This window comes from Ceratotherium simum, chromosome 17, assembly GCF_057802395.1.
Source record: "Ceratotherium simum simum isolate JZ-2026a chromosome 17, ASM5780239v1, whole genome shotgun sequence".
NCBI lineage: Eukaryota > Metazoa > Chordata > Mammalia > Perissodactyla > Rhinocerotidae > Ceratotherium > Ceratotherium simum.
The window spans coordinates 30,545,626-30,568,511 of record NC_141916.1 but is presented as its reverse complement, the minus strand read 5'-3'; the positions used below and the strand labels follow the sequence as shown (position 1 = coordinate 30,568,511).

Genomic DNA, 22,886 nt, shown 5'->3' with positions numbered 1-22,886 from the left:
TATAACCACTTTAAGAAAAAGTCCCTTTGGAGATTTTTCTGTGTTTACTAACTTGTATGCCTCCAAGACTGCTAGGCTGTGGGATTTTGCAGGTGAGAGGAGGAGGGAGATAGAAGTGGACAGGCAGAATTACAGAATGAGATTTCACCTGATTTTTTAAGCCAAGGGCTACTCCAGTTTTAGGAGTTCTCCTTGTGCAGAACTCAAGCATCCTGGGCCTGCCCCTAGCGCTGCTTCTGTGGTCAGTGCATTGTGGGAGTGTGCAGCCTTGAAGCTGGGGCCAGCAGTGTCATGCCCAAATGCCGAGGGCAGGTTGGAGTTTGAGTCCATAATTCGAGAGTCAGGGTCATGAGGGCAGCCAAGATGACATCGGGAAGTCAGGGGGAGGGGCCGATACTGGAGATGAGAAAGTGTGGGCAACAGCCAAAGCAATAGCTGTCAGGACGGTGGAAGGAGTCCCTGGGGCAACTTTTCCAAAATGTGTTCCAAGACACGCTAGCTCCATGGGATACTGACTTGTAATACACGATGGAAAGGTTTCCTGGACAAATACTATGTTCAAAGTTAAACAAGTTTACTGTCGGGCTTTTCACAGTATGATTTAAACCATAAGACCCAAAACAACCAAAATAATAGTAAATGGGTCAGAGCCTCTGTACAGTTGGCCCTGCATCAGGCAAATAGTCTCCCCCAACCACCACTTAAAAGGGAAGTGAAATGATATTTTAAAGTATCACAGGGAATATATCTAAAGACTTTAACAATGAGATTGAAAAATGAGGGCAGATGGAGTGTTTAGGGAGGGCTGAATCTAATGAATGTCGGGGCAGACTGTTCATCCTGGACAGTCTCACAGGCTCCTGAAACTTACCACACACATTTAAAGTGGAAGGCACTGTTTTCCTGTCATGTTAGCCAGGAGCCTAAGTAAGCATCATCCTTTACTTCTGTCTGTCTCTCCCTTCTACAGCCAGTCCCCTACCAATTTTCTCCTCTGTATGTCTCACAGCCATTTCTCTCCTCTTCACCCTCTGCCATTGTCATTGTGTGGGTTCTTATCCTGTGCATGGACTGGTGCAGTTGCTTCTTAACCACAGTTAGCAAGGGGATGGGGATGGGTGAGGCCAGTGTTCCAGATTCCTATGAAATTGTACTTATCTCTTTCACCCTTGAAACTATGAATTACGTGAGGGTAAGGGTTATGCCGTATTTGTCTTCCTGTCCCCAGTAATTAGCAGAATACCTGGCCCTTTTGCTTAGAAAGTTATCACTCAGTACAAAGAGAGACAAAAAGGGAAAACAAAGAAAGAATGAAATAAAGTAGAAGCTTGATAGGTGTTACTCTTGTTACTATTGATCATTGGATATTCTCAGTGCTTACAGAACAGTTTGTACTTTGGAGGCATAAAGATGAGATCTATTAAAATTAAATACTGAGTTTCTTTAAGTGGTCATAAGCACCTAAATGTGCTTTTCAGAAAATGATTGTTTAAAAAAACAGCAATTTTAGCTAATATCAAATGAAGAAATGTCAAATGGAGGAAGAATGCAAAAAGTTTATGGAATCCAGGACACATATTTACAATCACAAGTCAAGGGTGAAGAATAATAATTAAATTGTTTAGGATTAAAATCATCTGCAGTAAATTCTACTCCACATCAAATGTCAGGCATTGTTTTATCATTACTAATACTGTTCTTGTTACCGGCACTGGTCAGATCGGTGCAGTGAGGTCCCAGGTTCTTGGTCCACAGACACAAAGGAATTTGAAAGCGGACACACAGCTGAAGTTTTAACAGAGGAGGTTTTATTAGCAAAGCAAAAGTACACCCCCAGTGGGAGGGGCGGGCAGGCTTGAGGGAGCAACTGCCCCGAAGTTGTGGTGGTCGGTCCGTGGCTTTGGAAGGTGGGGTCCCAGGGGCGGGTGAGGGTCTTGGAAGATGGACCAATCAGGGCATTGTCTCCACCCCCACATCGTGAGGGGGAGATTTTTTTCCTCACATAGGCATCTCCAGAACTGTCGTGGCGGTGATCCCCCGCAACAGGGTCAAAACCACAGTGCAAATGAGGGTATAATGATGCTTGGGGCTGCTCTCGGTCGGGGCCCGGGGGAGTGTTGCACGTCCAAAGAGCCGCTGCTGAGTAATCAGGACATTGCACCTGGTGGAGTGACCTTGCTCCCAGCTCATATCTAGCTTCCTGCCTATCTCATTATCATCTTTATTGAATAAGAGATTCATGTTTGATGTACCAGGCCATACACTTGTAAATAATTAACTGTTCTATTAATTTGCAAGAGAGTCATTATTTGGCCAAAATTTATCCAAAATGGTCTATTGGGAATCCCTGAAAGTGGCAGAGGGATTGGGCACTGAAGCAAATGGCCAGCATGAGCAAGGGCTGGGTTGTAGTAAATCAAGATTTAGGCAGCAGTGAGGGCAAATATAAGCAGACAGGGCAGGCATAGGAGGAGGCAAGAGGTAAGGGCCTTAGAAAGCTGGAGGGAGGAGAGGCTAAGGATCTGGTCCCCTGATGTACTACCCTGGCATCACACAGCATTGAATATTATACAAGTAATAATAATAGCAAATAAGTTACATCGTGCTTACCATGTGCCAGCTACTGCTCTGGTACTTTTACTAGAATTAATTAAATCATAATCCTCACAACAGCCTTGTGAGGGGGGTACTGTTATGAATCCTCATTTACAGAGAAGAAAATTGAGGTACAAGGAGAGTAAGTCAATCATCCAGGTAGTAAGTGAAGCCAGGATTTGAACCTAGGCAAACAAAAGTTATTGACCGAGGTGCCCTGAAGAATGTTTAAACTGCTGTAAGGGTATATTTAGTGCTTAATAATATTCAATAACTGGTACAGTTGGCATGGAAACAGCCAAACTCATGCTTCTGGAGATCAAAGAAGGCTGCCTAGGTGTGCATGTACATAGCATCTGAGCTGGCCTTTTGATACAGATGATCATATCAGTGAAATCTAACATTAGTTATCAGACCCATCTGCACAGTAATATACTTATAGGTCTTTCTGGTGTATTCATCAATATCAAAGCTTAAAACTGTTAGGAATTGGGCCTGCCCGTGGCTTAGAGGTTAAGTGCGTGCGCTCCGCCACTGGCGGCCCGGGTTCGGATCCGGGCGTGCACCGACGCACCGCTTCTCCGGCCATGCTGAGGCCGCGTCCCACATACAGCAACTAGAAGGATGTGCAACTACGACATACAACTATCTACTGGGGCTTTGGGGGGGGGGGGGAAGGAGGAGGATTGACAATAGATGTTAGCTCAGAGCCAGTCTTCCTCAGCAAAAAGAGGAGGATTAGCATGGATGTTAGCTCAGGGCTGATCTTCCTTACACACACACAAAAAAAACTGTTAGGAATCTTAGGCTTTGGCAAAAAGCATGACTGCTTCAAAACTTAGCACTTAATCTGATTGCATGAATAGGCAGCTTCTCAGGGACATTTCTCATCACCAGCACAGCAGTGACACAGGATACCTTGGTGCTTCTAGGGCCCAATTGCTTCGACTTGTTTATGCTTAGCAATAAAAGAAGGAACCAAGAAATAGGTGTTATAAATTGGAAACAATTTATCAGATAAAGCACAGCAGTCTATGAACCTCCTCAGACTCAATGTTGTGTCAACTAGAACCGCTCTTTGCAAGTAGACAAAAAGAAACAGATGTAATTGATTGTGGCCTCTCTTCTGCTCTAGTCATGGCTGCAGACACAGAGTAATTTTTGTGCTTTAAATAGCAAGAGCTTTCTGTAATCTTGACCAACATTCTTAGTTGAATATAGCCAAAAGGGGAACCTCCATCAGTGCATGGTTGGAGTTGGGAGAGCTGCCTCCAGCCCCCTTCTGGATGGTCGCAGGGGGATGCGGGAGGAAGATCCATCTCTATCTGATATAACACTAAGCACAGCAGAACACACCGACCAAGCCCGACCAAGCCCGACCAAGCCCGTCCAAGCCTGTGCCCCTGTTACCGAACCAAGTGGGCTTGCTTCCTGGTGAGTTAAATAAGACTCTACACCAATGGAAGTTGCCTCAAAAAGTAAAGTGTATTTGCAGCAAATAGGAGGCCATGAGGAATCATTTCCAAAGTCATGGTGTCCTCGAACAAAGGGAAGCAGAAAGTTTTATTTCGGTTGGGGAATCAATATTCAAAAGGGAGAGGTGGGTATTAGCTTGCACAGGCTCAGTTGGAGAACATGATTACACATAATGAGGCCTAAGCTCCCCCTGGAGAGATCTTTGCATTAAAAATAAGGCAAAGGTGGGGCCAGTCAGGTGGCGCAAGCCGTTAAGTTTGTGCACTCCGCTTCGGCCGCCTGGGGTTCACAGGTTTGGATCCTGGGCGTGCACCGAGGCACTGTTTGTCAGGCCATGCTGTGGCGGCATCACATATAAAGTAGAGGAAGATGGGCACGGATGTTAGCTCAGGGCTGATCTTCCTCACTAAAAAAATAAAATAAGGCAAAGGTCATGGGCCTAGCTCTTGTGGTGAGGCTTGGTCATTTTCATGATGGTTGGTGGTTACATTTTAGCAAACAAAGGGAAAAGAAACAACTTGGACAAACAGTTAATTGCTTCCAAACCCACCTTTGAGTTTCTTAAGGCACCTAATCCTGACACCAGCACCAATCCAGAAGTCATCATGGAATGTGCACTTTCAACACTTCTATGCATTTTCATGGCACCTAATAAATGGTCACCCTGAAAGTGGGGAGCAGGGATTTGGACCCCTACAGTCCACATTTAAATTGTAGTGACATATGAAGACTGCTACATAACAGGCACTGTGACCATGGGTCTCATCTGTGAGCTCCTATTCAAAACTGGAATTTTGACAAGCTCAGTGAGATGTATTTCTGTTCATTTAACAGAATTCTAATTTTTAAGAGACTAGGAGCAATAGCATTCTTTAGAAATTTTACTGTTATCCTTTTCATCCCTTCTGGGTAGCAAAAAAGTCCTTCAGTAAATAATTATGGAATGTGTTTCAGGAAAAGAAAATATTTTAGCTTGAAAACAGATTATTTTTGTGTTTTTAGAGGCTATATATTTCTTTTCTCTCATTGCATGCATACATTGTTGCATTTAAAGAAAAATACAATAGTAACAATTGCCTTTTTACATATTTTATTTGTGCTCATCCAGCTATAGGACATTTAAAAATATTAAATATCTACCGTTACCTACCTCCAAGGCTTATTTTGAATTCATATTGCTTTTGAACTTGAAAGACCTCAAGCAATCTGCTTTTCCTGACAGTGTAACATTCTCTGGGCCGGCCCCGTGGCTTAGCGGTTAAGTGCGTGCGCTCCGCTGCTGGCAGCCGGGGTTTGGATCCCAGGGAGTTGGTTTTGGGTGAGAGTTGGGAGACGAGGGGGTCAGATGTGGGTATGTTGAGTATAAGATAGCTATTAGACATACTAGTGGACATGCTAAGTAGGCAATTGAATGTATTAATATTTCTTGACTCTTTCTTCATTAAGCAAAGGATGTGCTTTTTTAATTAAAAAATTTAAATTATGTTAAAAAATACATAACAAAATTAATCATCTTAACCATTTTAAGTATACAGTTCATTGGCATTAAGCATATTCAAATTGTTGTGCTACCATGACCACCAGCCATTCACAGAACTCTTTTCATCTTGTAAAACTGAAACTCTGTACCCATTAAACAATAACTTTCCATTCTCCCATCCCTTCAGTCCCTAGCAACCACCATTCTACATTCTGTCTCTGATTTTGACTACCCTGTGTACCTCATATAAGTGGAATCATACTGTATTTGTGATTTTTAACTGGCTTATATCACTTAGCATAATGGCCTCAACAAGGTCATCCATGTTGTAGCATGTATCAGAATTTCCTTCCTTTTTAAGGCTGAATAATATGCCATTGTATGTAAATGCCACATTTTGTTTATCCATTCATCTGTCAACAGACACTTGAGTTGCTTCCATGTTTTAGCTATTGTGAATAATGCTGCTATGAATATAGGTGTACAAATATAAAGCATATGCTTTTTAAAAAAATCTGTAATACCTATGCTTCACAACTTTCATAGATTTTCTTTTTATAAAAGTAATTTCTAAGTACATTTTCATTATAAAATATTTAAATGATATTTTTTTATCATGTTTGCTGTATAGACAGCAAAACATGAAAGTTCCCATTCATTCTCTCCCCCACCCTCATCCCCAATTCCCAAAGTTAAGTTTGCCATGTTACCTTGTATCCCTTTCAACGGGTTTATACATATTTGTATATATCATTTCTTTTTTAAAATGGGATCATACTGTATATATTGTTTTATAGTTTTGTCTTTTATTTGATAATGTCTTGGAGATCTTCCCAATCTTATTTTTGTTTTTCTGTTTTGAACAGCTGCATGTGTTTCATAATGTTGCATTGAGTATCCGTGTGCATATACTTGGCACACACATAGGATTATTTCTGTAGATTAGATTCCTAGAAGTAGAATTCCTAGGTCCAAGGAAATTTCTTAAACTGTCAATCATAGTTTCTTCTCTAAGACCCTTTGTGGTTTGCTTTTTATTCTGGAAAATTTATTATTGAGCTCTAGAAGTTTACGGGAAACTGAAATAAATTTCCTGGCTGTGGATTTGTTCCCCTTGGCAAAAGGGTTGTAAACCATGTGTTTTATAACCTTAACAGCTTTACTTCTTTATTTTTTAAGTGCAGTTGATCTCTTAATCTAGGCATTTTAGGTAGCATGTGGCGGATATGACCCTTGTCCAGAATCTGTGGGACAAATGGGGAGTTTTTGAAGGGATGATAGGAAAATACTGTTGAAAAATGTCTCATAATAAATAGAAGATTTTCCAGTGAGGAAACCTGGCAGACACCGCCTCACCCAGTGACCAAGGTTAACATCACATGTGATAATCACGTTGATATCATCCAATGATGTAATGTAGTGAAATGGGTACATTGCCACTGTGATGTTTCTTCCCTCAAACCCATAAACCCAGTCTAATCATGAGAAAACATTAGAGAAACCCAATTTGAGGGATATTTTACAAAATACCTGACCAATACTCTTCAAACGTGCCAAGGTCATGCAAGACAAGCAAAGACTGAATAACTCTCACAGATCGGAGTACACTAAGGAGACAGTGAGAACTAAAGGTAACTGGTATCTTGGATTGGATCCTGTGATGGAAAAAGGATGTTAGTGGAAAAATTGGTGAAATATGAATAAAATCTGTAGTTGGTACTGTGCCAATATTAAATTCTTAGTTTTGATAAATATACCATGATTATATAAGATGCTAACTTTAGGAACCGGGGTGCAACTCTTCTGTAAATCTAAAATTATTTCAAAATAAAGTTTTGTTTTTTTTTTAAGGTCTCTCTTTACTTCTGGACCATGTAATTTTAAATAAAAGATTGTCTCCCCTAGAAAACTACTTTTATCCCCTTAAATCCAAGACATTCTCTTGTCCTGAGGGGTGGAGTCCTAGATCTTCTGTGCTAGAGCAATGGTGCACTTGGGAGAGATGTTATGAATGGGTGAGGCAGTATAGACATGGCCGTAGCAAGACCACAGAGATGTGATCTGAGGTCATGGATACCATGGTGAGAGATCAGGCCTGAAGAATCAGAGAACTGAATGGACTTGGCTTTGGAATGGATGGCCGAAGAGAAAGTCCAACCTTAAAATGTGAAAGAGCCATTCAAGAATGATTTGGCAAGGGCCGGCCCCGTGGCTTAGCCGTTAAGTGCTCGCGCTCTGCTGCTCTCGATCCGGGTTCGGATCCCGGGCTCGCACCCACGCACCGCTTCTCCGGCCATGCTGATGCCGCATCCCACATACAGCAACTAGAAGGATGTGCAGCTATGACATACAACTATCTACTGGGGCTTTGGGGGAAAAATAAATAAATAAATAAAAATTATTAAAAAAAAAAAAAGAATGATTTGGCAAAACATAACTGCCCAACACAAAGTTTTGCAAATAGGAGATAAAGTCACCCTAACCAATCAGAGGGATAGTCGGCTACTCGCAAGTGACATGCAAAAGAAGACAGATAATTGAAAGTTAAGTGATAGTGGCAACCTCTTCAGTTGGAACAGGGAGCCGTATGCAATCAAAGATGAAGATGAATTAATTGAGAATATTTGAGGAGCCCCTGCAGTTAGCGTTATGTCTAGACATTCCTTACAGGAGGTATGACCCAGCAATCATAAGTGAGTGACCCAAAGACAGAGGAATGCAAAATGGGTAGGATCAATGGCTAAAAAGATTACCAGTACTCAGGAGGAGGTGGAATTTAAATAGGACCCCTCCCTCCATGCTAATGTAATGTAACTAGTTGTATCTATGCCCAAGATAACTGTTTAATCACTCCTACTGGTTCTTCTTGGTAAACTGGAATCTAAAAGCCTCTATATCTATAGTTAATAAAAAATTGCTTGAATGGGTGGACCATCTGGTTACAATTTTGGTTTCCTTCCCTGTTATGCAACTGGCACCCAAATAAGGACTGTCTCCAAATGTGAGTAGGCCGAGTCAGTATAAACAAGCAAAAAAAAGTTTTACTTTTTATTGCTAGCATACAAGATGTTAGAAGATGAAGTATTTAATGAAATGGTGCTTCTTTTAGGCAAACTTCCTTTACCATGATGTGTTTGACCTAGACCAGTGGTCAGCAAACTTTTCCTGTAAAGGACCAGATAGTAAGTATTTTTAGCTTTGCAGCTGCATATGGTCTTTGTTGTAGATTTGTCTTTTTTTTAAACAACCCTTAAAAAATGTGTTTTCTGTATCTTTCACCATGTTTTCATGCTTTGTGATAGTGGTTAAAGTTTGGAGACTGGTTTTAATGATCTGAAATGACGTTTCTGGCTATGGGTTTATTGCCACTGGCAAAAGATTTGTAAAGTCATGACTTCAATGGGTTTATAAGAAAATGGATGTGTAATTGATCTCTTACTGCAGGCATTTTGGCACATTCATGTGATATTCTCTAATAAATATGACACTTGTAAAATCCATCGTATCCTGCAAGTTTGCTATCCAGAAATTAAGTGCCGAGTTTTCAATTTCAAATTATTATTCGACATGTTTTGTTTCTAAACAGAGTAATTATTAAAGTAGTTTTATAATGTAACAGTGGTGATCTACTTTTTCAAGATTCAGTTTAATTTGTTTTCGCATTCAACCCATTACTACCCCCTTCTTATAGTTTTGTTGCTAAAAATCGTCTCTAAAGCTGCATTCTTGCTTTTGCAGTGTCTCATTTTACAGTCCCGTTACAGTTTCTGCCTCTGGTTTGTAGTTGGGCTTGGCTTTTCACTGTTTCTGCCCCAAGGCCATTCTTCATGAGACCCCAGCAGGTAGCCTTTAAGATACTAAGCCATTCTTGGGATCACTGTGGAACAAACATCATAATACCCCTAAAAGGCTAAGTGGTTGGATGATATGCTGTGGATTTTGGGGATTTACTTTGCCTATTTCACATTGTTTTTCTAAGAAGGTAGATAAGATCACACATTTAAAGATTTGAGCTTTTATGTCTTCTGTTTACAATTTTAGTAATATGCTGTCAAATAATCTTCCATAAATCTTGCTTTCAAAGCCTTTGTTATATTTGGCTAAACAATGCTTAATCCAGCTGGCAGCCCGTTTTAGCAGAAGGTTGTCTGATGAAAACCCATTTAATTTCTTTTAGTACTGGGTCTCTACTAACTTCTCAGACAATACTTGGAATTTTTAATATCTTCTAAAATTTGTTTTACCAAGATAAATTTTAAGGAGGGCACAGAAGATAAAGCAGTAGTGTGGTTTTTAATCAATACTATTTAATAGTCAATTGAAGTAAAAGAATTTTTTTACTCAGTAGAAAGTTGATTGGGGTTTATTAGCTTTTCTGGTTTTGAATAATAATTAAGCCTTTATTTCTCATAGTTCTCTCTTTAGATATTTGGATTCTGTAAAAATGAAACTCTTTGTTTTTTAACAATGATAGTTTCTTAAATGGCATACTTTTATTTAGTGATTGTGAATTTTCCTGGTAGAAATTTTATTTTCTCCTAAGTGGAGTCCAGTCTATTGTTACTATCACCATGTCAACTAGAAGAAAGGGAAATTTGATATGAGTATAAAGAGAAAACATTGGTATGTGATTTCTTAAAAAGTCTCTGAAATTTAACTGTTTATATCAGAAATCAAAAAATTGATCTTCTTCATCTGTGTCTTATGATGTATTTCAGTATTTTAAAGAACATTTTGGGGTTTTGAGTTGTTAATAAATCTGACAGTGTTATCTGTATAATCTCACCATTCTTTATTTTAGAAAACATGGGTATTATTAGCTTATATATGTTGATTTGGAGTCTGAGTAAGCTAGTGAGGCGGAATGTGTGTTTGTTCATTTCTAATTGAGCCATTCTTCTAGAGTCTGTAGGTCAGCTGTCATGTTGGTGCTTTCTTGCTTTGTTCTTTTGAGTCACTCGATGACTGGCGACTAACTGGACACTGGAAAGGAACGCTTTTAACAGATTAGTACTGGGCCCCTCTGGTCCTCTCCTTTGACTGCATAGTAGCAGCTGCATTCTGCCCTTTCAATGGCCCTGCAAGGGAAGGAGGAATGTGTGTGTGTGTGTGTGTGTGTGTGTGTGTGTGTGTGTAGCAATCTCTGTCAACATGCATTATAAGGTTTCTCAAGCGCATGGAATGAGATCTTTCCCAAGAAAACGTTGCTGAGGCCAGCACACATTGGAAAAGTATTTCTATGCTTAGTCTTAGAACTGTGGCTGTTTTTGTTTTATGGGGTCAGAAGAAATTTAAGTCACAAGACACAGTTGTGCTCCGCCTCTGTATTTACCTGCCCTTTCTTTTTGAACTCTTCCAGGCAGCAGTACCTGTCCAAAGATCACTCTAGATCCACCTTGTTTGAAAAGCAGCACGACCACACTGATTGATCAGAATGTATCTGATGAAGAGGCTCAGGGAATAAATGGAAGAACGCCAGCAAAACCCTCAGCTGCAAATCCAAAGCCACAAGGTATGCTGATCGGGGTTTTTTGATCAGGTTGGGTGCATTGTTCATTGACGAAGGCTGCCCAGAAGAATGATGACGACTAAGAAGGAGTTTTAACCTATAAGTGAGAGGAATTGGGTACGTTTATTTTTTCAGGAGAAAAGTCAATCTGTGAACCTTCTTAGGCAGAGTTGGTTATTTGCTCTGCTCCTAAAACACTTAATACATTTCTCTATATGGTTCTTTTCAAGTTGCTGAAATCGTTTACATGTCTCCTTAAGGGGACTGTGATCTTTTCATGCATCATGCTTGACCTAGTACAGGGCTTAACTTACTGTTTGTATAAAAAATGTGTAACAAATGAACGTGTGTTTGGAAGTACTGTCAGAAAGTTGTTGTGACTTGGTAGATGTCAGAGCACCTGTGAAACAGATTGTTCTAAAATAATGCTTAACGTACTTAGCAAGAATGTGATTTTACAATATTAAGGAACTGAGGCTAGGAAAGGCTTCTTAGTAAAGTCATCCACAGAAATTAAAAGTAAATGGTCCCTCCATTCAGGAATTGAGCAGCCATAAGGGGAAAAAATTATAATGGCGGAAACCTTTGAATGTTTTGTTCAGTGACCATTTCCTTTTACGAATAAATTTCTGGTGAACTAGGTAATAACTTTGAGAAGAACAAAATTATAATTTTGATGATAGAGAGCAAGGCCTTTTGAAATGTAACACAAAGCTAGGCTACGCTATGGCTTAATGTGTAGTTTCTTCCTAATAGATTTTCATTTATACTGAATGCTGAACATTCAGCCAAGAAACAGTACTGGGCATTTTCAGAATTACTATACTTTGGAAAAATCAATTTCTGTTTGGTTTATTTTGTATTTGCTTTGGTCTCTTTCCTTTCTTGCAAAGAAAAAAGTGTTACAGAGAGCGATTATAAAAGAACTGGTGTTACTCTTTCAGTTTTTACATTTTAAGGATTTCTGAAAGAGAGCTTTAAAAGGGGTTTTAGATGGAATCTTCCAGGTTATGGAATATTTTTCTTCTTGTTCTCACTACTAGCTATAATTGGTGGTGATATGGGGTATAGCTATCAAGCAAGGTCAAATAATTGATGATTCAAATGAATAGCCCATTCATGAGTTTATAACCTTTTGTTTTGACTATACCCCTCTCTATCACGTTGATGTGAATATGAACATAGAATTTTTTTTGATCATGATTTAAGCCATTTTATTTGCAAAATACAAAGTTCATCTTGCTCATTAGACCTGAGCTGACAAAGATCAAATGAGGTAAGAATATAAAAAATGAATACAGTTCAATTTTATGTAATTGCCAAGATCAAAAGCAAGAATTTCATTATTTATAAAGCCTTTTTCTGGAAGATGCATTGCATTACTTCATTGTTTTTCACGGTTCGTTGAGATAAATTATAGCAGTGTCCTTCCTGAGCTGCCATGTGCCAAAATAATCATATTCTTTAGGGAGACAACACTTGACCTTGCTTTTGCTCTTTGTAGTTATATTAAAGTCAGTATATTGCTATTTACATACGTATTTACTTCCTACCTTGAATGTAGATTCATATATGAAATTTTACATAGCTACAGGGAATATTTCCAGATATTAAATAAATCACATATTTTATATTTATTTTTCACAATACTCTCACTCATTGTTTGGCCCTTTGCTGCCCCCCTTACCCCCCAGCTAAAATTTAACCCCACCCTTAACCCTGACATTTCATATTTCCCCATTCCTACTTTATTTTTTCTCAGTCATTACAATCTGACCACTACATATTTTACTTATCCATGTTGGGTTGTTTCTGCCTTTTGCACTGCTGCACCCCCGTGCCTAGCATAGCGTGGCAGGCCTTCAGTAATACTTGTTGAATGAATCCCTGCTCCATCACCACGTTTCCGCTGCTTTGTTTCTGCCATTCTTTGTTTACAAATTAAGAGTGTGTGCCATATAGAGACCAAGGTCACTGAAATGAGGCTACATCTTGGTATTGTGAGATCAGCTGCCAGATAGGTTCAGCACTCATCATTGACTTATTGACCAATAATAAGTGTTCCCTACCCTCTAGTAGAGAGAAGATATGTTTAATTTCTCCAAACCCTGAAGAACATTTGGGTGACTAAGGACAAGGAAGGAAGGGAACTTTTTATGGGGACTTCCTGTGCAGAGGAAGGGATTCACACTGACACCATTATTCCAACTTTATTGCAAATCCCTTACAGGTTATGAATGGTGAGGCTCCTGAGGCTTCAAGATCCACTATGTAATTGTAATTTAATTTTGAAGACTCTTATTCTAGATCAGTGGTTCTCAACTGGAGACAGTCCCCCCGTCCCGTCCCCCCAACACTGGCATTGTCTGGAGGCTGTTGCTTGACACAACTTGTGGGAGTCGCTGTTGGCATCTAGTGGGTGGAGGCTAGGGATGCTGTTCATCGTCCTACAATGCACAGGCCAGCTCTCCCCTGCCCCCAAAACAAAGAATTATCTGACCTGAAATATCAATACTTTAAGAAACTCTGATCTAGATCCTAAAAAGAGCTTGTAATTAAATCTAGTTTGTTTGTTTCTCATATGGAGTGCTAATAATATCATAGCTACAATTTATTTTGGTGATTTTTTAAAAGGAGAGACAATATTGAATACTTTTATTAGTGACGATTATGTGGTAATGTGTCTGGAACAATATCAGGTTTACGTCTATGTTTACTAATTACCAATAAGTAAATAATTTTGAAGAATTATAGTTTTTAAAAGGATAAAAGAGCTAAGTTTTAGCTTATAGATTAAATAAACTTGCATTTGAATCTAAATTGGAGCCTGTAGGTTTTGAAATGGATTCTTTCAGTAGTTAGGGCTTGTTTTGCCTCAGCCTCAGAAAATACCCTAAGGCTTTGAAAAACAATGGTTTATTCACTTCATACCAATCCTACCAGTCAAACAACAAATAAATTATTGAGCAACTTCCAACATAAGTCTTTCTTCTTGTTCGCCATTTTTAGTATTGGCCTATTTCCTGCCACGCTAGACATAAATCAAAATAACTTCCGTAAGCAATTAAAGCTAATAGTTCTTTTTCTCTTAGGAGCTTTGGTGCACAACATTCTCCATAATTATTTTGATACAGCCCACATATTGTCACTTCTCAGTCATTAAACCTAAATATGTTAAAAAGTTTCATGAACTTGGAAAGCTGCATTATTGTTTCAATAATTTAAGTAATGTAAGGTACTCAAACCTATTTCATTTGCTTCTAAAGTAAAGCATTCTATGTGTAATGTTCCATTCTTAAAGTATTTGTTGTTGTTAGTGTTGTCAAGTCAATTCTGACTTGTAGCGACCCTGTGTATAGCAGAGTGGAACCCTGCCCAGTCTTTTTGCCCCATCCTCTCACCTTCCGGTGCTATAAACACAATGCTCTGCTGCTATTCACAGGGTTTTCATGGCCAGTTTTTTCAGAAGTGGGTGGCCAGGCCTTCTTTCTAGTCTGTCTTAGTCTGGAAGCTCCGCTGAAACCTGTCCACCATGGGTGACCTGCTGGTATTTGAAATACTGGTGATGTAGTTTTCAGCGTCATAGCAACATGCAGCTGCCACGATGTGACAACCGATAGATGGGTGCTGTGGTTCCCTGACCCGGAAATGAACCTGGGCTGTGGTGGTAAGAGGGCCTAATCTTAACCACTAGACCACCAGGACTGGCTGTTCTTAAAATATAACATGTTATAAATTTATAATGCATTCATCTATAGCCAGCTTTTGTTTTTCATCGTAAGTAAAAATAAGAGTAATCAAAATCTAGTGGTAATCCCCAAACTTAAACTGGCAATTAGTTTCTCTTTTCATTCTCAATAATTATTTTGCATATTTGGAAATTTCTGAATCATTAAATTCTTTTGTTCTATTTACTGCCCGTAAAATCGACTGGAATAGAGGCCATTTTATTTGTAGTAAACTAGATATTTCAAACTTAGCGTGTCCAAAACTGGACTACAGATCTTCTCTCCAAAAATTGCTCTACCTACTACGTCAGTTGATGACAATTCCATCCTTCCAGTTGTTCAGGCCAAAGGTCTCAGAGTCATCCTTGACTCCTCCTTGTTTCTCTCATACCTCAGTTTAATCTATCAGGAAATCTACTTTTAAAATATACCAGGAATCCAACTATTTCTTACTATCTCCTTCCAAGCACCATTATCTCTTGCCTGAATTTCTACAGTAACCTCCTACCTCTTCACCCTGCTTCTACCCTTCTCCCCTACATTCTCAACACAGCGGCCAGAGTGATGTTGTTGGAAATTAAGTCGTATCGTGTCACTCCTCTGCTCAGAACTCTGCAGTGACTTCTCATTTCACTCATAGTCAAAATCCTCACAGTGCTTCACAAGGCTCTACAGTGTCAGGCCCTCCCTCTGACCTCAGTACCTACACTTGCCTGCTTGTTCATTCGTTTCCAGTCACACTGACCGCCAGACCTTAGCAGCCTCTAGCTTTTGCCCTCCCTGAGGGAATGGTCTTTTCCAAATAACTCCCTCAGCTTCTTCAAGTGTCCCTACACTCTAGATCCCCTCTAGCTTGTTCTTTTAGCCCCTCCCCCCATTTTTCTCTTAGCACGTACCACCTTCTGACATGTAGGTTACTTATGTTTTTTGTTTCTTGTTTTGACTTTTGTTCATTGATATGATCAAGTGCTTAGAATTTAATAGGTTTTCAGTAAGTATTTGTTGAATCAATGAAAAAGTAAAAATTTTTTAAAAACCCTGTATAGATGTATAAGAATTTCTCTAGGATATATACTTTGGAAATGTCAAGTTCTTAATGGTTGTATTCACTTATACTCCCTCTCAAAATGTATGAGCTTTCACATTGCTTCGTATCCTCACTGACACTTGGTATTATCAGATTTAAATTTTTTGGTTAATTTGATGGGGCTGAAGTGGTATCATACTGCGGATTTAATTTGCATTTCCCTGATTATTAGTGAGGTTGAGCACTATTTTTCCTGTTTACATCCTTTGGGCTTCAGGGGGAAGAAGTAGTAAGTGAGTTTTAGACATAAGGAACTGGAGGTGCTGATAGGACACCTGGGAGATGCCTGGAGAGCATTTGGAAATGTTGACCTCCATAGTGCAAAGGAAAGATCAGAAAGGGTGAGAGAGAGAGGGGAGTCATTTCCACTCAACAATTATGTCTTTTGAGCAAAGCACACATTATTTTCCTCTAAAACAGTATTTCTGACACTTTAGCCATTCATGTGCCGTCTTGAGATTTTTGTCATATCCATGTAGCATTTGTGCTCTTTTTTTAAAAATGTGTATATTTACTGATTTACTGTACATTTGGATTGTCTCCCTTGCCAAAATAGATGCTTTCTCTGTGCTTCTAAAATAACTGTGTACCCAGTGCCCATCTTGAACAGTATTAAGCTGCCTCCCCACTAGAATATGAGCTCTTTGATGACACAATTAACTAGTTCCTTCATGTATTCCACAAATTTGCCAAGTACTGTACAGGTAGTTACTGTGAATACAACTGTGATCAAAACAAGCATGTTCCTAACCCTCACAGAACTCCAGCCTCATGGAAGAGAAAACTTTACATCTATAATGTATTTAATATTTTATTGCTGATCTATTTAATATTACTTATTACTAACTAATAATATGTAATAATTTCATAAGCACTTTATAGAAAAAGCACACAGTTCTATGAAACAGTTTAAGAGAGAGGCATAATTGAGATGGAAAAAGTCAGTGGAGTCATCTCAGAAACTGACTGGCTTATATGTATCATTTTATTTGTGTCTTTCAAGCATCTCACAGTGTCTGGCACATAAGAAATAAGAAATGTTCACTGAGTAAACTCTAGATGGGTGAGTTATTTTATAACAAATTTTGCACACAGAATTATAAAGAACATATTCACTTTCTTCTTTAAAGATTCTAGTTAAGAATGTTGAAATTATTCCTAATGTTAAAACTATTTTTTATGGTTGGATATTGTCCTGGTTTACTATTTTAGTATATATTTGTTCTACATAGGAAATTTTTCCTTAAAATTAACAAATAGCACACTTATATAAGCCCCTTCCTTCCCAGTGGATACTATATTAACCATCCCCTCGAGCATATCTTAGAAAATAATGTCATTTTCATAAAAAGAAGCATGTCATTTTTTCATTGAGATTTTCTTCTGTTTGTGTTGAAAGGGAATGAGGTGAATTAATTGTTACACCTGTAGCTCACTGTGATATATATTTTTTCATTCTCCGTAAGAATTGATAACTGGCACAGAAATGATGAAATCTAGGCCAGTGAGCATCAGGCAACTGTCAGCTGAGTTTATAAAAGAGATGAGATTACTGAAAACCAGAGTAACCAGCTAGGGGAAATTGGGGCATGTAATTAGAAGGAGACATGATTCCCCACCCTCCCTCCAGAAATTAGGAGAAAGGTATAAAAAAAGAAAAAAGGAAGTGATTCTATTTGATTTGTTAAAACCAGTTATAGAAAAATACACAACCTGTTATAATCTTTTACCCAGAATATTAATCGAAGAGAAAAGTTATATTGGTTTTCAAAATTAAAGTAATCCCTGTTGTGATTAAGCTCTTATGGCATATTATATTTTCCTACCTATAGAGTTTCTCATCTGTTAGGGGAAATTGTATAGATTTTAGTATTTCAGGAAATGATCTGTTCCTAGTCTATTAATTGAATGAAGGACTTATTAGTAAGCAAATGATTTGTGGTATATTGATGCAAGCCAACTATTAATGTAGCAGACAATAATAATAGAACTTCTATATCCCCCTTTTGCTAGATTTATGATGAGGAGCAGTGCTGATAATGGAAGGAGCCAGAGTCTGGGTACCAGTCATAAAATCAGATTAGCCTTGTTCCTCCAGGCCAATCACTTAACCTCTCTAAGCCTTCATAAACATAAGAAGCAAATAATGGTACCTACCTCAGAGAACTGTAAAGTAAAACATTTTATCTAAGATCAAATGAAATAAGGTGCTTTTGTGAAGTGGGAAGATGCTATAATAATGCAACATTATATTAACTGTTGTTTGTTGTTGTTGTTTTGTTGGCTTTACTGTTTAACTTACTAGCTCTGGATTCTGATATATCTGTTATTCACTCTATTATTAGAAAATTGTTTTGTAGCAAGCAATGTAGCCCTAGGAATTAGTTTCAAATTTAGTACTTTCTTTTCTCTGTTTAGATAAATAACGGCTCTGTTATCTCTAATAGAGTTTGTAATGCCATAGCCATATGTAGATCTCCACGTGTTTAATAATGCCATATTTAAAATGACCTAAAATTAAAAGAACCACTTGAATCTTGGAGATGGGATTTCCCAAGGACACTGAGCAAATATCCAAGATAGATAAAGGTCCCTTGATCAAGGTTCAGTACAAATTTGACAGACTCCTTTACGAAAGTTTGATAATGCTAAAGATTTTTGCACCTAAGACACCGGAATTTTTTTTAGGGAACAAATAACAGTGACATACTGAATTCTATTAATTCTTTTTCTACAGTGCCTCCAAAGCCATTACATCTGCAGAATTCTCCTTCGTCCAATATACACCAAACCCCCAGGCATAAAGCTTTATCTAGTGCAAAACCAAGGATGGAGGAAGTTAAACCTGCCTCTGCTTCTTGTGTCTCAAAAGAAAAACCCAGTAAGGTATCAGATCTCATCAGTCGCTTTGAAGGAGGCAGGTAAGAGCTAATTTACAATGGGAGAAGGCACAGGGGAGAAGAAAGCCGGTTTTTGAAAAAGATGATGGAGTCATAAATTTTCTAAGTCAAAAATAGAATATCTGATTCCATTAGGTTTGGTAGGCCTTTAGAAAGAGTGAATTTTTAAAATATTTAATCTTGCCCTAATATGAATTATCATTTACTATACATTACCTCTGTGTATGCCACCAGTGTTTTCGTCCCATTGTGTGCTATACAGAACTATAGATAATCTCTGTCTCATTTCCTCTGCATCTGTGTATGTCACTTGGTGTGTTACTTTTTGTGGGTCATTCTGTTGGTCGTTGGATATCTGGGTTGGAAAGGCAGGAGGTTGTCTCTCTCCCCTTGTTTCTCACTTTGTATGTTTGTGAATGTGTGACTCCTGGGAGTCTGTCCCATCTCTGTGGCCTTCTCTATTTTCCGACCCACTGTATTTCACGTGGCTCTTCTATATCCATTCAATTTCTGTTCCCCTCTCCCCATCCCCCTGTACTATACTAAGTTTTGTGAAGAGATGTTGCCAATAGCAAAATTCATGCGACATTTCAAGTTTTGTATTTATTAGATATAATTTTTTTTTTAATTTTTATTTATTTATTTATTTTCCCCCCCAAAGCCCCAGTAGATAGTTGTATGTCATAGCTGCACATCCTTCTAGTTGCTGTGTGTGGGACACGGCCTCAGCATGGCTGGAGAAGCGGTGCGCTGGTGCGCGCCCAGGATCCGAACCTGGGCTGCCAGCAGCGGAGCACGCGCACTTAACTGCTAAGCCACAGGGCTGGCCCTATTAGATATAATTTTATATCTTTAGTCCTAATGTTTCGAAAAAGGTAGGTGAAATATTGTATGATTCTCACTTAAAAACAAACTCCCATAAGTTGCTTTTCTACTTATATGACCCTCGATCGTTTTTTCTTAGAATTCCTGTCACTGACTTAAATAGAATTTTTAAAAATTTTTAACAGGAGGATTTTATTTTTATATGTCACCAAAAGTCTGATGTATATAATTAAACAGAATATATATAACTTCACTTTCATCCTTGAAGTCAAATATTTCTATTTTTTCAGTGTAATACTTGGGAATGGTTTCCCATTAGATGATTTTATTATTTATTTGCAGGATTTATTCTTATGTATGCAATGGATCATAGCTTGGAAATACTTTCAAAATCTTCTGGAAATTGTCACCAAGTACAAAACTGTAGTGTCCCTCGTTTAAAATGAGACTGTATTTAGTAACAAGTTCTGGAGAAAAGTAGTTCAGAAGCCTGTCTTCATTTTTCATTCCCAATCTATTGTGGGAACTTGGGTCATAAATATTTAAACTTCAGCATCTCCCCCTCCAAAGTAGGATTTTTAATACCTTTGCTATCTTAAATTACAGTAATCTTTACTAGAATGATTTAATTCCACTTAAAAATTTTGTTTCTCAAGGCAAGTTGATTCAGTAGCACAGAGAGTGACCTCTCATGTTTGCATGTTCCCAGGACCATGTCCAGTGACTGCATGAGATAAAGAGGCACTGGAGCACCCACGTCTGTCCGTAGTGCATGCCAGAGCCTGTATCCCCACACTCAGGGTGGCTTTGGGAAGCCCTGAATGGGTTAAATCCTCTGAACCTCACAATTTTTTTTTTTTTTTTTGTGAGGAGGACCAGCCCTGAGCTAACATCCAATGCCAATCCTCCTCTTTTTTTGCTGAGGAAGACTGGCCCTGGGCTAACATCCATGCCCATCTTCCTCCACTTTATATGGGACGCCGCCACAGCATGGCTTAACAAGCAGTGCGTCGGTGCGCACCTGGGATCCGAACCGGCGAACCCCGGGCCGCCGCAGCGGAACGTGCACACTTAACCGCTTGCGCCACCGGGCTGGCCCCTGAACCTCACAATTTTGGTAACCCATTCTTTGCATTCCTCTCCATACATGAAATGTACACAGTTTTTCCACTTATTAATATCAGTTTTCTTTTACTCTTTCAGACTTCACAGATTCAAAGTCATTTTTTGATGTAAAGCTTGAAGGTTGGATCTAAGAGATGTGCTACAATTTATGACATTTTAAGCAAACTTGTTCTAAGTACAGATAGGATGTCATGTGGGCGTTTAGGCAAATCTGGTAAAGAGATATTACTTATGGCAGAGTCCACTGCCAATACAAAAAATAATCATGTTCTTAGTGAGGTATTACCAGAAGGAACTGGCTCTAAAAGTGTCTACAGGGATTAGTGTTGCATTGGGTCTATAGGACTTTAGTGTGGGGAGTTTGTATTTCCAGTGTAGCTCGTGGGCTTCACCCCAGTTATTACGGCTCTAACTAGGACTTTGTGGAATAGAGGGAGACTCGGCAGGCACTGAGTTACCACAGTCAGTTGACAGGAAGAACCAATGTCTGTTGCAGTGGAGTCATAGAAGACAATACTGCACTATTAACACCTTACCCCTGTATCATGGTTTCGCTCTTTGCAATAATCTAGATAACTGTTTTATTAAGATGAGTGATTTGGAGGATGTATCTGGAGCAAGTGAATTTTATTTATTTATTTTTTACTATGGTTTCTTTTTCTTTTCTCGAGAGTGAGAGAAACTAGTCTTTTTAACCTATGAAAGACTTAGGATTTTAGAGAGAAATAAATAACATTTTCCCACAAAACAAACATTGGTTTTCCCAAGGACACTGGAAGGCCACTTGTTTTTCCCCATGGTTTGGCATCCACAAAGAAGCAGGAATGGGCTGTGTGTTGGTTCACCGCTGCTTTTACTAACCCTCTCTCCCCGTCTATCCCTACCCCACCCCCACACGCATATCCCCGGGACGTCACTTACTACAGGAAATTCCCGCCTCTCATCCAGAACAGTCCTTTCCAAAAATCCTAAGCAAGCCCAAAGTTTGGTTCAGAGGATCTGCTGCGGATCTTTTCACTGGGTTGCTGGGCGCTGATGTGGAAGAGAAGGACAGTTTGATTCAAATCTCCAAGGACTTCTTGGGAAGTTGTCCCCTAGACGGCAAATGTCAGTGGTGGAGTGTGTCATGTTTATTTATGTTGGTGACATCCAACTTTTATATATATGGCATTTCCCTCTACCAAATGTTTCCTTCCCTTCCTGTGGTGCTGCTTCGCCATGTCTTTCTTCCTCCCTATTGCTCGCTTGCCGTCTGTTGTTATTCCCTGTTCTATTTTCCAGGCCAGGTCAGTGGTGTCTGGGAGGAGTGGAGTGAAGGGGGAAGGTGACACGCATCTCAGTGTTGTCCGTGGACCTTGCTGTTGTGCCCTCCCTGCACCTCCCTCTACCCCGTGACCTCTCCCTGTGCTGGGGAAGAGCCCAGCCCTGGGCTTTCTCCCCACGTTTTGTATGCAGCCTACTTACCTGCTCCTTACTCCATCCTTCATGTTCCAGTGTCTTATACCATGGGGTTAAGACCATGGCATTTAGAGTCAGACTTCGTGGTTTAAACTCTGGCTTTATCACTTGTTAGCCATCTGACATTGGCCACGTTATGTCAGTTTCTAAGCCTCAATTTCTCTATTTATGGGGTCCCTATTTTGGAATTATTATGAGGTTGAACCAAGGTAATCGATGTAAAGCACTTAGTGTAGTTTCCAGCACTTAATAAATGTTAGCTGCTAATATTGAATTACTGTCATGATCATCATCACAATCAGAGTTATTCGTTGTTCGTTGAGTATTGAGCACTTTCCATATGTCAGGCACTGTGCTGAGAAGGGAGGACAAAGCAGAGAACAAGCCAGGCGCATTCTGCACCCTCACAGAGTATTAATCTATATTTATTTTTTCTCCTCATTAGGTCATAGGAATCACTCCAAGACTGCAGCCCCAAGTTTTATTTTTCCCTCCCAGGAATCCTAGATTAAAATGCTACACAAATGTTTTCATAGGAACATCATTATATGTTGGCAGTTAGGTTCCATTGTACTATTAAGATTATACATAATGTCAAGTAATAATAAAGGCTTTAAAGAAAAATAAAGTAAGATGTGTAGTTAGTGGTGGAGTATGCTGTGATAGATAGAATAACCCAAGAAAGCCTGTTTGAGGTGACATC

General features: G+C 39.1%; 1 protein-coding gene across 7 annotated transcripts in view; it reads left to right on the top strand.

Moving 5' to 3' along the window:
- The window catches only part of FGD4 (FYVE, RhoGEF and PH domain containing 4), a 199,599-nt gene that overhangs the window by 120,865 nt on the left and 55,848 nt on the right, over positions 1–22,886 (top strand). For 5 of the 7 annotated variants that reach the window (XR_015554970.1, XM_087442579.1, XM_087442580.1 and 2 more), the window contains 2 exons: positions 10,911–11,063; positions 18,613–18,796. Coding sequence is in view for 5 of the 7 variants with exons in the window: in XM_087442579.1 (XP_087298705.1) it covers positions 10,911–11,063; positions 18,613–18,796 (337 nt within the window). In the remaining 2 variants the exon portion in view is untranslated. Of the gene's footprint in view, positions 1–8,664; positions 8,734–10,910; positions 11,064–18,612; positions 18,797–22,886 lie in introns of those variants that run through there. The other 2 variants (XM_087442582.1, XM_014795867.2) reach the window with 2 other exon arrangements.